This window comes from Panicum virgatum, chromosome 4N (genome assembly GCF_016808335.1).
Source record: "Panicum virgatum strain AP13 chromosome 4N, P.virgatum_v5, whole genome shotgun sequence".
NCBI classification, from domain to species: domain Eukaryota; kingdom Viridiplantae; phylum Streptophyta; class Magnoliopsida; order Poales; family Poaceae; genus Panicum; species Panicum virgatum.
This window is the reverse complement of record NC_053148.1, coordinates 44,468,358-44,491,147: the sequence shown is the minus strand read 5'-3', so window position 1 is coordinate 44,491,147 and position 22,790 is coordinate 44,468,358. Positions and strand designations below refer to the sequence as shown.

The 22,790-nt window shown below is 47.3% G+C and overlaps 3 protein-coding genes and 1 long non-coding RNA gene across 8 annotated transcripts; 1 reads left to right on the top strand and 3 right to left on the bottom strand.

The window, feature by feature from the left end:
* Window positions 1-636: 636 nt before the first annotated feature.
* LOC120671478 (probable homogentisate phytyltransferase 1, chloroplastic) lies at window positions 637-5,896 on the bottom strand. Its single transcript, XM_039951810.1, has 12 exons — window positions 5,546-5,896; window positions 4,214-4,503; window positions 4,032-4,115; window positions 3,874-3,948; window positions 3,702-3,785; window positions 3,221-3,310; window positions 2,221-2,322; window positions 1,949-2,044; window positions 1,698-1,769; window positions 1,535-1,630; window positions 1,099-1,203; window positions 637-900 (listed from the first exon to the last, which is right to left on the bottom strand). Exons 1-12 carry the CDS (start codon window positions 5,607-5,609, stop codon window positions 859-861), a joined length of 1,200 nt encoding a protein of 399 aa, XP_039807744.1. The 5' UTR covers window positions 5,610-5,896; the 3' UTR covers window positions 637-858.
* Window positions 5,897-8,257: 2,361 nt separating this feature from the next.
* On the bottom strand, window positions 8,258-11,408 carry LOC120671475 (pentatricopeptide repeat-containing protein 10, chloroplastic). Its single transcript, XM_039951809.1, has one exon. The coding sequence runs from the start codon at window positions 11,391-11,393 to the stop codon at window positions 8,565-8,567; it is 2,829 nt and encodes a 942-aa protein (XP_039807743.1). The 5' UTR covers window positions 11,394-11,408; the 3' UTR covers window positions 8,258-8,564.
* A 652-nt stretch (window positions 11,409-12,060) lies between these two features.
* LOC120671474 lies at window positions 12,061-17,884 on the bottom strand. 5 transcript variants are annotated; one of them, XR_005673659.1, is made up of 10 exons: window positions 17,488-17,884; window positions 15,586-15,635; window positions 15,313-15,419; window positions 14,613-14,889; window positions 13,717-13,846; window positions 13,381-13,616; window positions 13,175-13,271; window positions 12,996-13,068; window positions 12,335-12,590; window positions 12,061-12,249 (listed from the first exon to the last, which is right to left on the bottom strand). XR_005673659.1 is itself a non-coding variant. In XM_039951806.1 (10 exons), exons 1-10 carry the CDS (start codon window positions 17,798-17,800, stop codon window positions 12,207-12,209), a joined length of 1,563 nt encoding a protein of 520 aa, XP_039807740.1. In that variant the 5' UTR covers window positions 17,801-17,884; the 3' UTR covers window positions 12,061-12,206. The 5 variants fall into 5 exon arrangements, 3 of the variants coding, with proteins under 3 accessions (XP_039807740.1, XP_039807741.1, XP_039807742.1); XR_005673660.1 differs by having other exon boundaries at window positions 12,996-13,065; XM_039951806.1 differs by having other exon boundaries at window positions 12,335-12,571.
* Window positions 17,885-19,636: 1,752 nt separating this feature from the next.
* LOC120671473 lies at window positions 19,637-22,516 on the top strand. The gene is made up of 5 exons (XR_005673658.1): window positions 19,637-20,269; window positions 20,348-20,470; window positions 21,259-21,358; window positions 21,461-21,529; window positions 22,084-22,516. It is a non-coding gene; the product is annotated as an uncharacterized LOC120671473 (long non-coding RNA).
* Window positions 22,517-22,790: the final 274 nt, after the last annotated feature.

Sequence of the window (22,790 nt, the reverse complement as noted above, 5' to 3'; positions counted from 1 at the left end):
TTCCGGATCCTAAAACCGCCGCCGCCCTCCACCACCCCGGCCGCCGGCGGCCGCTCCGCCCACCAACCACCCCTCCCTTTCCCCTAACTCGCAACCCCCGTCGGCGGCCGCTCCCCCCTCCCCTGCTCGAGGAAGACGATGAGCAGTAGCGGCCGACGCTTCTATGATGGGTTGAAAAAATATCGCATATGCGATCAATAGAAAAGCCGGGCGGAACTGCGGTTGCGGAGTGCGGGCCGGCACAAATTCGCTGCGCTGCGCTGGGCTGCGCGCATCTCGCCGCAGCGAGCAGCAAGGCGATCCGGCTCCCTGACAGGCGATCTTTCTCGGACAGAAGAGCACGGGCCCCGGCAGCCAGGCCGTGACGCGCCATACATTCCTTCGTCCATGCTAACGCCCGCTGCTGTACAGGTCAGGGCGCAGACGGGGACGGCGCAGTACCACGCCACCGAGCTCCAGAGACGACGAAGTTACTACCGGTAGCGTCGTAGCGAGCATACCACGACGCCTACCACGGGCCACAGCTCACCTGGTCTAGTTACTTCGGGTTCGTTGGGGGTTGGAGGTTGTGCGACCTGCCGACCTCCCTCTGCCATCGCATCGTCAGGTCAGGTCAGCCCGGACAGACACATCGGATATCATCAAGCCAGCGTGCGGTACACATGCAGGGGGGAAGGGAATTTTATTCCGTTTTATTGGGCGCCGGCCGTAGCCTGCCAGATGCCAATCCATCCTCTCCCCCTCGTGCGCGCGCATGTGGCGTCCGGCTTCAAACGGGCGTTTACTACTCCGGCGCTCAAAGTCCTCCCGTGGAGTTGTTGTCCCGCCGTCGCCGTCGCCGTCGCCATCGCCGGGGAGTCACCGCACCAGGGGGATGAGCAGGTACTCCGCGTAGAACAGCTGCGGGGCCACGTGGGGGGAGTAAATGGTCAGTAACTGATCCCACGCGGCTAGCGGCCGGCCTCCCGGATCCAAGGAGGGGGAGCGGATCCGGAGGCGATTAGGCCGGCCAGTACAGTCGGCGGGGTGTTTCGACTTTCAGGGAGGATGTGGGGTGGATTGGGCGAGGGTTTGGGGAATGGGGTTATTATTTATTACCTTCCAGATGAACATGTAGAAGGATGTTATCGCGGCCTTGCTCGTCAGGTCGACCGACCGCGCGCAGCTCCATAGGATCGCCGCGAGGATGGAATGCCCGGCAATCTGCAAGAAAATTCATGCAAGTTTTGTAACCAACCAGACATGAAGCATTTGTAACGAGCTAGAACGACCTTCAATTGTTTGGCATTAGATTTCCATGGGTACATAGAATAGGCTAGGATATGATTTTGAAAACAAATTAGGACGAAGCTGATGTCATATCATCATGTAGGAATCGTGCAGAAAAGGTAGCGCTTGCAGTCTTCGTTTTTTATATAACAAGGTGCTTCCAGCCTTGCTCTCGCGCAGAAGAAGCTCAGACCAATTATTAAGCAATCATAAATTTTATCACTGAAATTGCTGCTGAACAGTAGGAGAAAGCAATGGCACATACTGTTGCGGTTTTGCTCCACAGAGAGGTAGAAGTTGCTCCCATCAGTATTGCAACGCCGTAAGCCATCTCAAGCAGGCCAACACAGATCCAGAAGACCTGTTTCAGAGTTCATATCAGTATCTCCACTCCAGGAGTAACCTTCTTGGCAATTTCTTTTACCAACCTTCTTTTGGCCCAAACGAACACTGAATGATCGAATCCCAAATATGCGGTCCCCTTCAATATCAGGTATATCCTACAAGAAATGGCAAATTTCATTCAGTGCAATAGTAGGAACATTTCTTACCAGATGAATATATTAAGACATGCCACGGAAAGTGATCAAGATATAGAGTGGATATCAGTGCAGACTGCAGACAAACACTTCTGCTAGATACTTTTTAAGGACTTGCATTCCATACAATTTGCTATTACCTTGAAAAGTGCTATTACAACTGAGAAGAACGTCATAAATCCAGTTGCAAACATCAATGGCCTCGTAAAAACTGCTGGTCTTCTGAAAACAAAGGTCTGGTAGATTTGCAAGAACAGACTGTTAGGAAAATGATAGACACCACAAACCATATGTATCAGTTACAATTTGAATTTCAGAGAAACTTCACATGAGAATGCAGTTGCAAATCCCAAAAGTTTTCGCTTTCATGTAGATTTGTTTGCATTAAAGAAGATGCTACAGGAAGGCTTGCCTGAATGTGGAGAAAAAAGGCCAGCTGAACAATCACTGCACGAACTGCTAATATGCAGAGTGCTGCAACAACAGCAGATCTCTTCCATCTTAAGTATGGCAACTGTAAAGAACAAAGACATAAATACAGGTTCTTTAGGTAATTCAGGTAGTGACAACTGCTGCACACAAAACTTGGTGCTATTTTAAATAATAAGAGTAATACCAGAAAAGGCACGATAAGTTACAGCATCTGTTCATTCATTTTTAAAGAAGATGTCAACTGTTCATCCAATGAAGAAAGATTGTTCCCTGAATATGTATGTCCAAGGAGTAGAAAATTTAGGAAAATTCAGTACCTATCTAAAACTACCACCTTTTCTTTGAAGTGAATAGAGTACCCTATTGACTACTGCTGCCTCAGATTTTGGCTATGGTCCATTTTCAACCCTTATTTTCTCTCCATGGTCCATTTTGGCCCATCAAAGATGAGGTATGTGCATCTCATGCTCCATCAGTTAAATTTGTAAAGCCCATTTAAGTCTTCTGAGCAACTTCTGGAGGAATTTCACCACTCAGTTCGCATCACCTTTCATGATATATGAAAATTAAAATGGGATGGATTGTGTAAGAGTCTCATTAGTGTGCGGTTCTATAATTGCAAAATGAGTTTGCTCAAGACACAAAGGCGGTAGCTGATTAGCTCGGAGTGTCTGATTTTTCTCCTGTAGTCAAGCCATTTAACTCTGTTATTATAGGAGCACTAGCAAACTTGCCTGTTTGCATCTGGGTTTGCCAACACTGTAATTGAAAGAAAACACCCTTAAGGCTTATTTAGAAGTCAGGGCCTGCTAATTAAGTTGCAGATTACATAATGAAAAGCTTTGCAATGCAGAAGAGAATCACTAACTACATTAGCAAATCCCCCATAAATGAGCCTAGGAATCAGTACTTGTACCAAAAGCCCTAGTCAAATTTCAAATGGTAGTACCAGGCCCAGGCCCAGAGACATGGGCTCTTACATTGATTGAGTATGCAGTTCCAAGAACGAAGCTTATGAAAAGAGCCCAAAACAGAGGTTGTGATCCAACAGCCCATCCAAGGCCAAAGCTCTGCAATATACATAGCACATGCTGTCAGTCTGATAGACTATGACCGATGAAATAGTAGCAGAAATCTACAAACCCATTGGCATAAATGATCAAATCTTATAGTTTTATATAAGTTAGTAAATGGAGATCCTGGAACTACAGTTTTACAATACATATTCATAATTCACTAGAAGTTGAAGCTTGCTCAATCTCACTACCTGAGACTGGGCACCACTAATCAAAAAAATAATACTCAAGACTTTAACAGGAATACCCCAAAGAGCATATCACATAGTTTGAGACACCACTTTTAGCCATTTCAGCTTCAGGATCTATCTATCCCACAAAAGGGAATTGAAAATAAAACATGACTGAATTTCCAGTTTCTTCCATACTGAAAGAGCACAGTTACCATAGCAGCAAAGACCGATACTATTGCAATCCCAGTTGTAGGGGTATATTCCCCAGATGCCAGTGGAAGAGTTGGCTTGTTGACCTAGATAGTAAAAAAAAAACCCCTCCAGCAGTCAATAAGGTAGTAAAAGGAATTTACTATAATGGAGGTTATAGTGAATTCAAAATACCTTGTCTATCTCAATGTCGAATAACTGGTTCAGTCCAACAATATAAATGTTCATGAAAAGAGCTGCTACCACTGCCTACATAAGAGTACAAATGCAGCAAAATGAAACCATACATTTTTTTGTTTGAACAAGGAGAGCGATGCTCAAAGTTTTACTACCTCCAGCAAACCAGTGAGGAACAAAGGAGATATATCAGACAAGCTCTGGACAGCTAGAAGGGAAACTGAGACTATGCTTAACGCCTGAAAAAGAAAAAAATACAAGGAAATGTTAGCTTCATCAAAAGATGTTGCACACTGGAGATTCAACTAAATGTGTTAAAAAAGAAACATGACTTAACTGTTCCGATGACAGTATGTGGCCGGGAAAATCTGTAAAACACATCTAATGAAGATGATATTGCCCTCCAGATGCTTGCAGAATCATGTGCTTCAGGTTCAGATTGCAGCGGTTGGCCCGAAGCATTAATAGAAGTACTTGTTGACTGACGTGATATCCTAGAATAGGTGGATTTCCAATCGAAGGATTTCTGACAGTGATACAAGGAAGGGCCTTGGGTCCTTTGGGCGGAAAAACACACTCGCGGTTCCCCATTTCGCTGAATTGAACAAAATGGTGGTAAAAAATGATCTGGAAAGTCAAACAATTCAATACTAGGTCAAGTGCACAAGTAGGATGGGAAAATCCCACCAAGAACGAAACAGCACGTGACTAAATAAGCTCAACATAAGCATGTGTCTGACAACCATGGACTTTTACTACTACAGTTTACATTGGAGTTTGGGATCAGTCAAAGAAATCGTGCTTCCCTATTGTATCAGATCATCTACCAAATGCAAAGTATAATAGAAACTTCAATAATATATACATATGCAGATATGCCAGTGTCGTTGGGGCATCACAGCATGTGATTATTTCAGAAAAGGTATTAGAAATTTAGAATTCTACATGGGCAACAAAGATCTTAGAAGAAAGGTGGGAGTAACGTCTCAACATCTCCTTGAATCTTACAAATGCCCTTAAGTTTACCAATACCCTTCATTTAACCAAAGCAAGCAAGGTTTTAATTTCTGTAAATTAAGAAAATGGGATTTCATATCATAAATGTGTTGACCTTTTCCTTTCACATACTCAACTGGACAGCGGACACCCAAAATAGGCAAGGTTCTAATTTCTTTCTATTAACAGAAACGGATTAGCTACTTTGACTTTTCGCTTTCACATACTTATCCTGATAAACGTCAGAATCAACCCCAAACCGAAAATTCCCTCATGGTTTTGACCATTTCCCCTTCAAAGCCTGAACTGGGCCACAAGAGGAATCAGGCCCGATTCGATTCCCCGCAACTAAACCCTCGTTAAGACAATGAGCTACCGAATAAACCCATATCCTTCCTAATCACGTCGGAAACCCCCTTCGCCATTAATACACGACAGAGTAACTGCTACTGCATCACTTTGCCACTGGTTGCAGGCTCGACATCACGGAGCGAAGCCCCTTTTGTCTGTCGAGGGGACGAGCGAACGATTAGCCGCTCACCAAATCGCACCCCAACCTCACAGGTCACAAGCATCGCTGCCGCCCCTCCGTAGCTAGGTAGTACGAGGGTGGGCGACTAACCCCTCCGTCAGTGCACGCACGCAGAGGGGCCGGGGGAAGGAATGAGCTCACCTCGCGGGCGGGCGGCGCCGGGCCGCGCGGAGAGGAGGGACGGCCGGAGGCGGAGCGCGTCCATCCCTTGGCGCCGCGGCCGGCCCGAGGGAAGCCGAGAGCGAGCGAGCGGAGGCTGGAGAGGCGAGGCGTGGGGACTTCGCGTTGCGGCGGGCGGGCGCGGCTTGGATGGACCCTTGGAGTTGCCAGGTCACGGCCGTTTCCCCGCAGTCCTTTTCAGGCTACAGTGCCCCTCTCGTTGTCCTGCCGGCTGCCGCCCGTGCCCACTCCTGTTGCCGCGGCGGTCGCCGTCGCCGGCAGCGATTGGGCGACCGGGCGGCGCGGCCCCGCTCGCTTCGAGAGCGCTGCAGGCGTGCACGGCCACGAGATCACGGGGCTGGAGAGAGGACGGAAGGTGGTGGATCAATAGGGTCATGTAGGTTTTTGGAAGGCACATTATTACAAGGATGAAATTCGTCCTTCGATTCTCAAATTGGTCAAAATAGTCGTCCAACTTTAGTTTTTGGATCATACACATCCTTATGTCTTATGCTGATATTATACTTCATAATGACATGAGATATTTTCAAAAATCCTTTTTTACCTTTAGCTTCTTCTTCCCCTTTTTAATTTCTACTCTTCGTTCACCTGCAATACAATGCGACGAATGAATAAATAAAATTTTATATTTTAAACTTGTGATGTTCCGCTTCTAAATGTATTAATACTCATGCCACTGCATCGACCTGCTTGTATTGGCGAAATTTAGAATGGGAAGATAAGATAAAGAAGACTTTATGTTATTATAAAGTATAATATCGCATAAGAATAAATTTGACTCAAACACGAAAGTTGAGAAACTATATTGGTCTATCTGAAAGTTAAGAGATAAATTTGACCCTCGTATCAAAGTTAAAGGACCAAAACATCTATATTGCCTATTTAGAACGTGCGCTAAAATCCGGACTGTTGGAGAGGAAATCTTTTACGCTGTATGTAGGCTGCTGAAGCTGACGTGGAGTTGGCACGAGTGTCCACAGTAGCTGGTGTGGTGTGTATCGGTTTAGAAGATGCCCGAAACTGCAAAAGACGTGCGCCAACGCCACCGTCGGTCACCATCTGCTTGGTCTCTTACTGACAGAGACGATCGCCAAACCGAACGTACGCGTACGGTGCCGTCACAACCGTCCAACTGAACTTAGGTTACGTACGACCGCTGCCCTCGAGCCACTTTGACGTTTAGGGTGTGTTTAGTTAATTTTGCAAAAACTTGTAAAGATGTAAACAAGGCATTTGAAGTATTAAATGAAGTTTATTTGCAAAACTTTTTTATAGATGGGTTGTAAATCGCGAGACGAATCTAATGATGCTAATTAATCCATGTTTAATCAATAATTAGCGGATGGTTACTGTAGCATCACTATTGCACATTATAGATTAAGTAGGCTCATTAGATTCGTCTCACGATTTACAGTCCATCCATGCAAAAAATTGTGTAAATAGACTTCATTTAGTGTTTCAAATTAGCAAGATTCTGTTTCACTTTAATGCGTTTACGACTTTTTTACGTTTACATGTAAAGATCTAAACTATGTACAAACCGCCGGCCCGGTGCTTTTTTTAGTTCCTCAAACTATGTACAAACTGTAGTATCTGTACTCACTCCCTACCTAAACACCCACGCACTCCCTAACTAACCAGAAACTACAACCTTATACACACACGCCTACTGAGAATATAAGTGATGGGCACGTCATCCCATTGTGGTCCATAGACGCTTGATGCTCTTTCCCCTAAAGAAAACCTGGAAAAACCAGGCAGGTGCAGCGCTCTACAATCTTATACACGCCTACTGAGAATACAAGTGATGAGCACGTCATCCCAATCTTATACACGCCTACTGAGAATACAAGTGATGAGCACGTCATCTCATTGTGGTCCATATGCGCTTGAGGCTCTTACCCCTAAAGAAAACTTGGAAAAACCAGGCAGGTGCAGCGCTACGGGTTCGAGCCCGGGCGGGTGCGCTCCCCACCGGGAGGCCGCACCAACCGAGCTACGCTTGCTCTGCCCGGCCCGGTGCTTTTGCTGGTAAGTGATGAATGAGGCTGCGCATCTGGGAAGAGGAAAGCCCCGGTGCCTCTGCCTCGCGCGACGCCGGGGGCGTGGCTGGCATGGGGGGGGGGGGGGGGGGGGGGGGGGGTCCTCCGTGCCGCGACGCGCCGGGACGGAAAACGATCTTCGCCGCCGCGTCGGGACGGGTTCCCGGCCGGGCACTTCCCCGTCCGAGGATCGCGATCGGCGCGGTCCCTGCCCACGAGCGCGCACATCCGGGCACTTCCCCGTCCGAGAATCTGGCAGGGCACGCACTAGCGCCAACAGGACACCGGCCTACCCCTACCGCTAGCGCCACAGGTTTGGATGTATTCTTATGCTCATCGACGTGGCAGGGCATCGAAATGGATGTGGTCGTCTGGTCGAGGAGCCACCTGAAAGATACAAGGCCATCGCCGTTAACAAACCGTCAACTCGGCGCAGAACTCCGGACCGGAGAGCCCCGTCCGGACGACGAGATCTTTTCAGCTCCACTGCTTTCCAACCATGAAAAGGGGAACACAGAAGGGATATTTGCCAGGTTCGTTGTACTGCTCGGTTGGTTCCAAGAGTAGGAATGGATGGAGAGTAGCACTGAGAATGAGGATGCTGCTAGCCTACACTGATGAGGCTGCTCACTTGATATCAGAACAATTTTGTAATCTATATTCAGAGGGGGAACAAAAAGTTGAATTGTACATCAGGTGCCCCTTCAGGCTTTATGTTCATGTACTCTAAAGGAGTATGTACTACAGCAGAATGTGGGTATAGGTACACTGTACACCAGTGCAACAATGAGCGTATTTTGAAATCATACAGCACCGTTTGCAGGTGCAGTGTTGTTTATCGCCGTCTCTGACGAACGCAGGCTCTTCAGAATTAATAGTAATCTTGCCTAGCAAAACTTGAGCACGTACACGCAAACTGCAGTTGCAGCACAGGTAGCCTACCTTCCGAACTGCGCATCCTCTATACGGTCTGCGAGCGTGCGCAGCACTTTCTTGTCAAAATTTGGGTCAGTCTCTGAAACTTCGGACAGGAAGTCGCGAGCCTCCTCGTACCGCTTCGCTTTGCAGTAACTGTCGACTACTCTCCTGTAGGTCAGCTCCATGGGCTTCAGGTTATGCTGAATCATGTAGTTGATGACCTCTCTAGCCTCGTTGAACATCTCCAGGCTGGCATATCCGCCAACCAGCGTGTGGTAGGTCACGACGCAGGGGGCCATACCGTCAGCAATCATCTCGGATAGGATCCGCTGAGCTTCTCTGATCAGCCCTTGCTTGCAGAACCCGTTTATGACCGTGTTATAGGACACGACATCGGGCTTCACCTGAGAGCTTTTGAGCTGATTCAGTATCTTCTCGGCCTCCCATGATTCGCTGCACTTTGCGTACATGTCCATCAAGCTGTTGTAAGTGATGAGGTCGGGGTCCAGTCCACTCTGCTTTATCGAGTCGAATATCTCGGTGGCCTTGCTGTACATACCGTTCTTTGCATACATTGAGAGCATTGAGTTGAATATGACGAGATCAGGTTTGTAACCCCGGGCTTTTACCTCTTGAAATGCTCTCTCAATTCCCTCCAGTCGGCGGCACTTGAAATTGGCAATCACGAGGGTCCTCAATATAACCCAGCTTGGGAAAACTGTACCTCCATAAACTTCCTTTTCGATGGCATCTATCCCTGCAATGTTACCGCCCTTTGCATAACATTGGAGCAGCAGCGAATACGACTGTTCGTTTGGCTTGAATCCTTTGGTCCTCAATTTGCTAACAATTGACTGGGCGGTGGACCAATCACCTTGCCGTGACAGCACATTCAGCAATGCATTATATGTTGTGAGGCAAGGGGCAAAGCCAGCACTGGTCATTTCATTATACATCTTGAAAGCGTTGGTCCTTGAGCCACAGCGGCCATATGCAGCTATCAGCGTGTTGTAGGTGTCTCGGCTCAGCTCAACCCCACAAGACTTCATCCCCTCCAAAACCCGGGTAACATAGTCCTCCATGCCACGCTTCCCACAGACTGCAAGCATTGTGTTCCATGTGACACGATTCGGTGTGCATCCGCTCCTTGACATCTCGTCAAGCATCTCTAGCATCACGGTGAACCTAGATTTCTTGCCAAGCATGCCGAGGATAAGGTTGTATGTGTTCACATTTGGAACACACCCGCTCTTCTTCATCCGATCGAAGAGACCAAGCGCCTCATCCACCTTCCCAACATTCCCATAAGCTGTCATCACGGTGTTATATGTGAATGTGTTTGGCAACAAACCCTTTCCGGTCATTGTACCCAGGCACTTGGCAGCCTCCTCGTAGAACCCAGCCCTGGCATATGTCCCGGCGAGCTCATTGTACGTCACAGCATCCGGCTGACACCCGTTCTGCTCCATCTCCTTGAGCACACGCAGCGCCTCCGTGTAGTTTCCAGCCTTGCCAAACACCTGCAGCAGCGCATTGTACGTGACCACGCACGGGGCGTGACCACGGGCCTTGAGGTCCTCGAAGAATGACAATGCTTCATCCACGAGGCCGTCCCGGCAGCACGCGGCGATCACCGTGCTTGCAGTGAAGTCGTCGGGTTCGACCCCCGCGGCGCGCATCTCCTCCAGCAGCGCGACGATCTGCGGCCACGAGCGGCCCATCCGTCCGTAAACGTCGAGCACGACGTTGTAGGTGACGAGCGTGGGCGCCACCCCCTGGCGCCGCAGCTCGGCGAAGAGCTGGAGCGCGCGCTCGTACCGCCCCGCCCGGGAGAGCGCGTGCAGCACGGTGGTGTAGGCGCGGACGTCGAGGCGGGATCCCGGCGGGAGCGGCATTTCGTCGAGCAGGTCGCAGACGGCGTCGTGCTGGCCCTCGCGGCCCAGCGCGCGGACGACCATCTCGAGCGCGGCCGCGTCGGCGGCGCCCTCGGCGCCGGCCCACCGGAGGAGCGCGAGCGCCCACTCCCAGTGGCCCGAGAGCTCGAGTGCCTTGAGCAGGGACGGGATGTCGGCGCGGAGGAGCTCGTCGCGGCGGGAGGCGAGGAAGCCCTGCAGCGTGGGGAGCGGGTGCGAGGAGATGGCGAGCACGAGCGCCTGCGCGGCGGGGGAGAGGAAGAAGTGCGTCGGGGTCGGGGTTGGGTGCGGCCGCCGCGGCGCGGGCGCGGGGGCCGGCGCCGCGGTGAGGTGGAGCAGCAGCGAGTCGAGCGGGAGCGAGGAGGGCGAGGGCGGCGGGGGCGCGGCCGGGAGCAGCGGGCCACGCTTCCTGGGCCCCGCCGGGAGGGTGGGCTTGTTCGGGAACAGCCCGCGCCCGGTGGCCTCCATCGGCGGCGGCGGCGCGGGAGGCGACGGGCTACGAGCTCGTGAGCGAGGCGCGGGGCGGGAGCATGCAGGGCAGGGGAGCTCGGCGCGCAGCGTGGGGGACAAGGGGATGGGGGTTACGGATACGGTGGCGGCAGCGGGTGGACGGGAGGCGGCTGGCGGGAGGAGGCCGGCGTCCCGCGCCCGCCCCGCTGTTCGGAGATCTGAGTCTGATCGGCTCAGTGGCAGCGATTCCTGATCGAGTGGCGCAAGTCCGCCGCCGGCACATCTGATCTGGCGAAACCTTCCGGTGATTCCTGGCCACCCGCCGTCGATTCCCGTGTCAGTGTTGCCACCTGTAAATCTTTCCAGGTAAGCAGCACAGCAGCAAGGCAAGCTGAAGCTACGACTGCGGCACATGATTTGTGCCTGAATATTGATGTGCTTCAACTTGTGTAACACAAGGCAACCTAGAACTTCGATTATCTGCATCTTACGCTAGTCTTCAGGAAACGTAATTACGTATAGCTGATTTTATATATCTCTATAACCAAGAAAAAATGGTAAATATGCTGTGCACTGCCAAACTGCCTGCTTTTCCGGAACTTCTATTCATCGCATATGCGACTGCGATTTGCCGCATCGCAGTCGCGAGGTGGTGGCGGGCTGATAGCCGGTGAGCTAGGGATCGGGGCGGGGCAGAATGCGGGAGCTACGTGACGGGCGGGGGTAAAGGGCAGTGGGATCCGACAGCGACTAGGAAGACGAGCGGCAGAGGGGTCGAGTGCTGTCTGCGGGGGCGTCTATTTGCAGCGCGCACAGTGGCCGCGATTGCATCGCACAAGCCGCCCCGTCGCCGCTCCCCCGCCTCCTCCACCAACCACCTTTTGCTCCAACCGCCTCCGCCTTCACCTCGGTCTCCGTCTCTACCTCTGGCCGCCTCTGCCTCGGTCCCCGCCTTGCGGCCTCCGCCTCCGGCCGCCTCCGCCTCCTCTGCGATGCGCACGATTCTAATCGCGCACGCGATGAATAGATGTCCCCATTTGCGGTGCGTCGCCCCACACTCACTCATGCAAGGAATAGGTCCCGCTGCATTTCCCCTTACCCCTTGAAGTGCCCAATAATTAAAAAAAATGCTCACTGGTACACACTACACACATGCTCTCTGAAAAATTAACGCATAAAAACTGTTGACTTCCAGGTTCTTCGGAAGTCCAATAAGCTATTGGCATTAAAATAGTTTACACTTTACACAAGTTAGAAGAGAAGAAACTGAGAGGCACCCAAGCCAAACAGAGCTCAAACCTACGAAGCAGGGGTGCTCGGATCAACTGTGCTCGGCCCAACCCTAGTTTACACAAGTAGGCCAATATTACAACCAAGGACATCAAAAGAGTACCTCGCCTTGTTCTGGAAAGAAAGAAAGAAGTTACCTCGCCTTCTTTGGCCGCCCAACAGGTCTCTTCACCGGGACGTCGCCCAACTCCGGTCCTTGTTCCGTCAGTACCAGCTTGCTTTGCTCAAGCAAGTCCATCTCCGATTTGACTACGATGTCGTTGTTCTTTCGACGTGGACCCTTTGCAGGTGACCTTGGCGTGGCCTTTTGTGAGCTGGATTGCCTTCTTCTGCGGTTCTTGGAGCCATTTTGTAGTTGAGGGCCCATCGGCAGGCTGAATTAGACATGGCAGACTGCATTATTGGCATATTTGCAAAGCATCAAACCTGACAGCTAGAGCAAAACAAAACAAAAATCTTGAGCATAATACGGTGCAGTATGTTTGCTGCACCTGCAACCGTTAGCTAGAACTTGTGGTGCAACTGGTCAGGTGATGATAGCTCAAAGTAAAAGAGCACATGCATGTGCTCCAGAAATATTAGATCTTGAATTGTAAGCACGAGGTTAAAGTAACAACATTATCCTATATAGCAACCTCAATCATAAGCTGTCATCATTTTGGTCCTAAATTGAATTCAAACTGATCTAGTGCAAATCAAACGTTCCAAATTCTAATGGGAAAGCACGGCCACCACAAGTGGTGGGAACTTGGCCGCACTCTTGCATGGAATAATACAAAGGGTGGTATGACATGCTACCTGGATGCACCCTCAATATCCTCCTTCAACATTAATTTTGAGAGAGAGCAAGAATCGTCACAGACAGCATCTGCTTAGAAATTGCAAAGAATAACAAGAATAAATTCAGAGGATACTGAGGCATCAATATCATAAGTCATGTGACCAGCAAGGAAACATATTCAATAGTGACAACATACGTTCTTGATTCTGGTGTGATAAGTCCATCATCTGCTGCTCGAAAGGAATAAATACATTCAAAGGCTCAACCTTCAAAGGAAAGCCTTTTTTCAGATCCTATGATAAAAGTCATCTTCATGTCAGAACTCAGAACAAACAGCACCCTTTTAAATTCATTCGAAAGAAAAGCACCCAACAAATCATAGGCACAGTGGGATATCAGTACCTCACTAGAACACTGATTAAGTGTTGTAGGACCAAAACCTTTTTGGTTCCTACCAGCTTGCGTGAAGCTGGAATCAAATAGCTGGGCATCTAATATTTCATCAGCACTTTCAACTTTTGAAATAATGTTAGGGTATGTTAAATTATTGGCTCCCATAACATCTGTTAATATTTTCCTTTCATCTCTGGAAGAAGCATTTGGATCCCTGGCAGTGAGCTCTTCACGTGAATTCACGGCTGATGAGTAAAATAGGCATAAGTTGTAGATGTAAGCAAAACAATGATTTTTGTGAGGCTTAGTGGCCCTTCTCAAATAATCTCAAATCTCAAACTTTACCTGGATGATTACGAAAAATATCAACTTGCTTGAATTTTGAAATGTTCAACGGATTTCCACTGATCTTTGGCCTGACTCTTCGAATCCCCCCATTAGCATCCTCTCTAACAGAGTAATTTCGTTTGAGAATCTGCAGTTAAGAGTGCAGCAATAAATTTGTGTCACTGCAAAGTTGAATAGCTAAAAGAACCAAAACAAATCATTAATTATGTGGCAGCAAGATTCAAAAGATACTTGTCAAGCTAAATTCGTTTTTAGTGAAAAGAAATGCAATTTAGTCCAAATAGATATATATAGTAATGGACTCTGCGTTGGATGCATAAAATACCAAATATTTTGGCATACAGACAACAGCAATACATCAGTGCTTTAGACTGGATTGAGGCCATACAGTTAGCAATTTATGTGTGTTCACCCGAAATACCCACTTTACTCCAGTCTGGATATCCTAGCGAGTAATTGATTGTAGTGAGGTTGGAGAGAAACGTTAAACAAGAAAGCTAATATTGCAGGTACAAGGAGAAAACCATAATAAGCTTGGTCAGTGAGAACTTAACTGAAGGTCACTGATTTTGAGGACAGTAACTGAACTAAAATTGGCAACTAACATTTCATGCTACGTTAGGGAGAATATCAGAACACATTTACTGGACAAGGCCGACGAGAAAAATTCCTGGAGATTCACTACTTCCAGGGATTTTTTAAGTGTGTGAACTAATCAACAAAACATATTGCAGTGGTAAGTATTGAGCAGCAATGTAGCATGGGTTCATGATTTATAGCTTAAAACTCTTGCCAGAAGAATGACATATTAGAATGCTGACAGCAGAACAGAAAAGGGCCAATGAAATCAGATGGGCTTCAGTTAGTATACACTGAAAATAAAGAGCACTCACAGGTTGTATGTTCTTAGCATTCTGGATGAAAGGGCTTTGGTCAGTATGATTTAATTTTGGAATTGTGCCCAAAGCAGCACTATTATCACAGCGATGCATTTGAAGACTTGAAGTAGCGGGTGAGGATTCATTTGGACTAAATGAAGAATAACCGTCAACTGCTTGTCTGCCAACCCTTTGAGTACTTGTAAAAGCAAACCCACCAGCATCTATATCACCAGAATCTGAGTCCGAAACCCGCTCTTGAATTATCTTTATAAACTTGCTGCATTCGGACCTGATATAAAAATAAAAAAAACGGAAAGTAAGTCCTATTGGTTACATCATTTATAGTTTTTTACATTCTAAAAAAAACATTTATAGTTTTTCAACCACTGCTACTATCAACTATTAATCTGTCCAGAATTATATAAAATATGTTAATAGAATAGGACAGCACCACTCACAGCTTCTGTTGCTTTATCACAGTAGGAGACAATTCATGGTTACCATATAATAAATAATGCAGAGTTAGAATTTAGAATACACAAAAGAAGCATACAAACCAATTGTTTGTTTTGAGCATGAAACATATTTGTAGAATGTCATATAAAAGTATATGAATAAAAAATACTGTCTAAATGAAAAAGCAAAATGCAAACTAAACAGTAATATCAAAAGGGCAGAATAGAATTAAATAAAAAAATATACAATGTGATACCTTGAATAGGTCTCCTGCATAAGCAATTGCATTATGGCATCCTTTGGCTCAATCTCAGAGACAATTGCTAGGGACCCATAGTTTTTTTGAACAGTCTCGTTTTCACCCTAAAATCACAAACAGTTCTATATCACTTCAATGTGTGGAACTGTGAAGTGCTCAGATAACTAACCGTTCACTCCTATCTTCTAACCCAGTGACAGTGAGAGGAATTTGTTTACAAACTAATGGGGAGATAATATATTACGTAATAAACAAAATGACAGGGAATACCTGATTGAACTGACCGTTTCTCAAAGGAAAAAGTGAGGAATCACCGTTATCTGTTAAAAAAAGCAGCTTGTGGGACTGACTGACAAATTAATAAATAAAAATGTACACTCTATTTACAAAAAAAATAGTAGTACAAACAAGCACAGGAACACTGATAATACTTGATAATGAAATTTGAGTCAGAAAGATACATTCGTCAAAACTGAGCAAATGACAAACACCAAAAGATATCAACTATGACTGAAAAGAACTTTAAAATAACCAGTGCAAATGATTTGAGGTAAGTTCACGAGCTAAAATACATTTAAAGTTATCTTTCCTTTTTGGGTTGTTCAGAAACAAAATGGTGTTTGTCTTAGAAAAGAAGCAACCATGGCATAGAATGAATAGCAGCTCAGAGCCTCAGACAGTATGTCGCAATAATGTAAGACGCCTAAAGTAGTGGTAGGACCCACCAGTTCCATGAGAATGATCTGCCAATAAACTACACGGTTCAATCAACACCTGAATAACAGTTTCCAGTCAGGCTGTCCCATTCGCTACCCTAGCTGATGCTGCACATCATGTTAATCATATTACTGAGTGAGGGGTCATAACGATTCATGTGCCTCTTGTTAATTAAGGGATAATTCATTGAAACACTCTAAGTCCAGAGCTGCTAGTCCTACATCTTAAATAATGCATGCTCTGTTCTCAAGGCGGTAAGGCGGACGCCTAGCAAGGTGGGGCGGCTGGACGCCTAGGCGAGCAAGGCGGGCGCCTAGGCGAGCAAGGCGCAAATCGGTGGACGGCGCATGGACGCCTAGGCGTCGCCTAGGCGACGCCTTGAGAACAGAGAATGCATGTCTTATCTCCCTCTCAGTTCAAAATTTTAAAATTTGAATTGCATCATAAGTAGGGGTCCCATAAGGCTTCAGTGGTCCACACCGTGCAATATGTTGGATCTATACTATGAATGCTCATATAATCATGCAGGACCACCTAGTATTTAGCAAACAATTGCAGGTCTCTATTTGTACATTCCACATGCAGTTCAGACATATGCTTAGTACAGGGAATTCTTAGGATAAAATACATCTGAAGTGGTGGCATGACCCACTAGTCCCGTGATGAAGATTGAGACTGCCAATAAACTACAAGGTTCAACGAAGCCCAGAATAACAGTTTCTAGTCTGGCTGGCACATCACTAGCCTTGCTGATACGGCACATCATGTAAATCATATTGCTGACTGCTGAGTTAGTGGTCATCGAGATTCATGTGCCACTTGCCAAGGGAGGGAAAAAATCGTCGAAAATCTCTAAGTTCAAGGTTGCTAGTCCTATGTCTCAGTTCATGCATACCTTATCTCCCTCGACCCATACTATGAATGCCCATATGACCATCCAGGACCACCTAGTCGCCGGCAAACAGTCGCAGGTCCCTATTTGTGCATTCCATTTCCAATGCAGTTCAAATTTTAAACATATGCTTAGTAATGGAAATTCTGTAGATATGCAGCCGGCTTAAGAAGTATTTTCGCCAAAATATTGCCTCAGTGCCAATGTAGTGATGCGCACAATCCGAAACCTTTTTTGTATTCATGAGCATGGATTTACTATTTGCAGTTAGTTGCATGCCTGCATGACCATGCAGATGCAGATGAGAAACATGAAACCTTCGGACATGCAATTTATAATGTACTATTTCCACAGTACTATTCCAAAGCCCAAATGCCAAAATTGGCTAAATTTCACAGAAATTAAGGCTTCGAAGTTTCGAACCGCCGTTCGTACCCCCCATACGCAGCATCAAATGAACGCAGCGCTGCGCAAGCATTCAAATACGGCGGCAATGCGGCACCATGAACCTGAAAGGCGCTAAGACTCCGAAGTCAGAAGCATAAATGCGAGGAGCCGCGTACCGGTGCCGCCATTGTGACCCTCGCCGGGAGGGCCAGGAAGCCGGCACGGGGCCGGCGAGCACGACGCCGACGGGGAGCCCCCGTCCGACGCGCCGGCGGAGGATATGGAGCCAGAGCCGGAGCCCGAGACGGAGGCGGAGGGCTCGGGCCCGAGCACGGCGGCGAGGATCCGGCCAGCGCCGGAGACGAGGCCCGCGAGCCACCCCGTCGGCGGCGGCGGCGGCGGCGGTGGAGGGGGATCCGGAGGCGAGGCCCCAGCGGACGGCGCCGACGGCCGGGGAGGGGTGCGGCTCCCCGCGGCGGACGACTCCATGGGGAGAAGGAGCGCGCGCGCGCGTGCGGTGGCCGGAGGGGGCGAGGCGGAGGGAAGAAATGGAAGGGGACCCAAAATTAAACCGCGCCGAGATTGGGGGTGGGTCTGGTTGGTTTGTGGGCCCATGCGGTTTAAATGACGCTCCAAATTTGGAGCGCCCCGCTCCCCCCCCCCGGGTGGGTGGCTGCGTGCTCGTTCCACGTGGTCAACGTTGCACGCGTGGCCCACATTGTCAGTGACCTTGTTTGGGAGTTTTAATTGCAGGTATGCCATATTCATATGGATTGTTTCAATCTTTTTCCATCAGAATTTTAATTACCAAGGGCCATATGCTACATACTCAGCCCGTCAGCCGACCCACTTGGCCTAGAAATGCTCGTACCAAGTCTAGTCTAGCCCATAAGGCACCGAATGAATAAATCTACAGCCACCCACAATTAGGGGTGGTAAAGGGCTCAACATTTTGAACTAGAAAATCTAAGAATCGGGTCCTAAAAGGGCTGGGCTCTAAACATATGTATTTTTGAACTAAAAATTTTAAGGACTTTATTGGGCTGTGAAGAGGCCATTAGGGCCATGGCCCATTACCACCCCTACCCACAACTGTGCCCCCCCGCTGACAGAGATTAGAGGTGGTGCACACAAGCTTTTGTACCCAGATTGTCCACTTCATTGAAATTGATGGCTCAAATTGGCTCTACCGAAGCTTCAACGCGATCTAACGGCCAATATTATATGGATCCGCCGCTTCAACGCTCATCCGGCCATCGCTCCTCCACCCCGCACGCGCACCCGCTCGCCTGCGCACGGCGTCCCAGGTTCGAACCCAGGCGCTATTCAATTTTCATTTTTCCTCCACCAAATCGGTGCTCCTATTCTCCTATAGGCTGCCCTGCCCTCCCGCCGAGTGCGGCATCCGGCCGCCGCCGCCGCCTGGACGCGCGCCGTCTCCGGCCTCCGCCCGCGCGCCGCCTGCGGGCTCCGGCCGCACTCCGCCGCCTGCTGGATCCGGCCGCCGCCGCCGCCTAGACGTGCGCCGTCTCCGGCCTCCGCCTGCGCGCTGCCTGCGGACTCCGGCCGCCGCCGGGACGCGCGGCCGGGACGCGCGCGCCCTGCGGCCTCCCGCCGGGCCTGCATTGCTCTCTCCCTCAGCCCTCGTCTTCTCCACCTCCGTTTTGGGTCACCGGAGGCCGCCGAGCTCCGGATCCGCCCTCTCCCTCACCGGATCTACGCCTCCCTTGGATGGATCTGCATCGACGCAGCGTTCTTCCGGATGGTCGTGGTCCCTGTTTTCATCGCCTGCGACGCCCACGTCCACGCCCTCCGCGTTGTCTGCTTCCTCTTCCCCGGAGACGACCTCCGCCCCGGCCCCGCCGTAGGGCTCCCCGTCGCCGCCCTCCTCCGGGGGAGGGGGCAGGTCGACCTCTACCCCGACATCCGAGGGCGGGAGGTCGCCGTTAGGCCACTCTCCACCCATATCCTCGCTCCTTGCCCCGCCGCCGCACCCCATTCGAGCACTCAGCCATCCGCTTCCACCACACCAACCGCTCCTCCATCGATGCTCCTACAGCCAGCGAGCTTCTGAATTCCAGTTGGTGCTAGCAGCAAGCCAGGAACTTGGGCAATCCAAGACGAGCATCGCCATGAGGTGGTCCTGGCCTACTTCCTCTCTCTAATCCCCTTCTCTCCCTCTCAGATTCTATTTTAATTTGTGTTCAAAACTGCTGCTAGGTCATTGCCGTGTACTGCTGCTGCGTCATCGAGCCGGCCGCTGTGCTGCAGCATAGAAGCTGCTTCGTCCATGGTGACTTCCGTAATTAGGTAAGATCACAAATTATCCACTAATACCATGGTTCCTAGGTTTAATTTTGGTGGGCAATAACATGTATTGCATAGGCCCGTAGGGTTGTGATCTGTTGTTCAGAGAACGCACAAGAATAGCTTGTGTGAAAGATGTTCCTATGACAAGTCTGAAAGAATTTAGTTAGTAGCTATGGTTTGGTGTGACTCCAGACTGAGCCAAAGTACTCTGATTTCAGGTCTCTATTGCTCTGTACGACCATTCAATTGTGTACTAAATAGTGTATACCGAGCAACATGTATGCACATCAAAGTAGGACAGAGCAGCAGGTTATAGCTAATTGACCTGGGAATGAACCGACGCCCTAAAGCACTCTGTTGCTCTGCAGGAAAACTACTACCACCACTGTCAGCTACAATTACTCAAGAGTCTAATTATTGATACTGAAAATGGAAATTATATGACAAGAAAAATGCAAAACCTAGAGTTGTCCTAACCTAACAGATGCATGCTCTGAACTAATTCTTCTTGCCCCTCTGCTACTCCTTATCAGTTTATTTTTTCAGGCTATGAACAAGAGCTATCTGATGTGCTGCTGATTTGAAAGAAGCCTAAGGTTGAGGGTACACTTCTGAGTGGATCATGTTTTGGAGAAGAAAAAGCTTCAGGTGAAGTTTTTTTCTGGTTTCTGCTTGATCGAGATAGAAGATGCTAGCAGTAACCAGTGTGCTACTGGATAAAAACAGAGCCAAGCAAAGAGCCAGGTTGCTTCTTGCTGTGTGCGTTTCTTGAGAGAGAAGATAGCAGAAATGAGCTTCTCCATCAGAACAGGAAGAGCTGAGAAGGAAATTTGCTTCCTGCTATACAAGGTAGCTAGCTCCTGTTTTTTTTTGGATTTTTTACAGCTACAACATGGAGAGTTCCTAGGTTGCCAGCAATGCCTATGTATTGCCACGGCACTAAATTTTGGCTATTTTTTTATTCTGAATAAAAATAGCTTTGGAATATAAAATTTTATATTGTTTTTGCTCCTTGTAACCTTGTATGTCTTCATAGGTTTCTTAAACTGCCAAGGTTGTGACACTCAAATTGAGGGTTTGTTGCTAGAAAATAAATTGTGAGTCTTAGCAATTAGTTGGTCTGAAACTATTTAGCTTGCCTGCACCATATTTCAAGATATTATTATTCTTTCATATTCGGTGCATAAGTATAGCAATCTGTAATTTGGCCGCACCGTAAATATAGGAGTGTGCAATTTGGTATGATAATTGTTTGTAGCAAGCTGGAATTTAGTACCTGTTGCCTCTGCTTTTAAGTTTTAACGACAAGATTTCCAAGTCCTGAAGCTAATCATATTAAACTAAAAGGAACAACAAAATACTTAGCATTTGTACTATAACAATTTGGTCCATGTTTTTTTCTCTCCATTTCTATACAATCTGTGAGTTTATCTATACTTCTATAGGTGTGAATGTATCATAAGAACATGCTATCTAAATCCAAGGAAACATATTTCTCTGTTTTAGCATTCTGCCTTTATAGTAGTTCAATTATATTACCATGATGTAGCACTTGCTGGAGTATATGTACTGTGTAGTTGCCAAGCTTATTATTTAATATCTAAGAGTACTAACATTTAGCTTTATGTTCTGCATAGGTGTTCCCAATAATATCCCTACAAGGCAGATATACTATCTATTATTATCTATAAGAATCATTTCAATGAATAAAACAAGGAAGTGAGGAAGAAATAAACTGTAAGATCAATTTAGTTTCCTTTTTCCAACCACAGTTTGGATTTACATTTTTACTGATATGCACTTGAAATCTCATATGGAAATTTTCCTTTCGTTGTCAAGGCTGGCAATAACTACAATGCAAAGAACTTGGACATTGACTAAAAAGAGTTTGCTTTACTTGCAAAACCGGTTAGTATCACTATAGAGCTTTTGCCTTCTATGTTCCTATTCTTGAGTAAGCTGGATTGAATGGAAAAATTGGAAGGCTTTGGATAATATATTAGTGAAAATATTTCTTCTCTCGGGAAATGTCATAATAATGCTTTGGCAGGGTAGGGCAGGTGCATTCTCTTATGGGAGTGACCATCTGTGAGCTAGATTTTAGTTGTATCTCTGCTTGTGATTGAAATAATGACCTGAAGTGGATTTTAGGGTAGGGCAGGTGCATAGAGTTTCCAAACCTATGTTTATGGGTTCTTACTCTGATTCGTTGAATGGATCTGCAATATTAAACAATGGAGGTAGTGAAGAATATATTGTGAACCACATTTCTCTTAATATATTGTATCATGTTTTTGGCCAAGATGTTTTTCTGTACAATTGTCCATTGAAGTATTTTTTTAATGCATGTTTCTTTTTGCATTACTGGGCAAGTTTGCAGTCAGGGTCTTGATCAAGAAATGCTCCCCTCTGACATATATTATCTTTTGGTTGTTTTCATGTGCATGCTTCAACTGACACAGAGCTTATAGGAGCTTTGATGGACTTGTCTTGCTGGCCAGGCAACAGCAACAGCATCGCTGTTTTTTGGAGTCCATCTTGATAGTTGTTGCTGAATTGTCTTTGATGTCTAACTCGATATCCCTATATATCAAGCAATTTTGTGTAAACAAGTAGTTTGGTTAGTAGTCTGTTCTCTCTCCCAGATGGACATATGTGCCATTTTACAGCAAGTTGGGTTTCTGACGGATGAAATTCGGGTTTTCATGACCTGGTTTGCACCTAATATTTTCCCGTCAAAGAATGGGATGCAATTGTGCATTTCCAATACTGTTCTTGCAGTGTACTTTGAGAATTCGAGATTATATTAAATCAAAATAATTTATGAAAGCTTGAACAATTGTATTATATATGCTTTTGTTGGAGAATAATCAAAGTCTGCCATGTTGCTGTTTTTAGGCTTGTTCATGATATGCAGTTTTGTTAAGCTGTGTAAGGAGAGTGAAGTAACACACTTGTTTTTGACAATGCAACCAAATGTTTTTGTATGTCTCAAATTTTTCCATAGCGTTAGCACGGGCATGCTTACTAGTGTGAATGAATGTGTGCTAAGTAGTCGTAGTCATAAAGGAGTTTATACATGGGACTCTATGATCAATGTCTTTTATCTAAGTTGTCCATTTGTTTTTGATGTTTAGACATTAATTATAGTTTTCTTTCCATTTTAGTT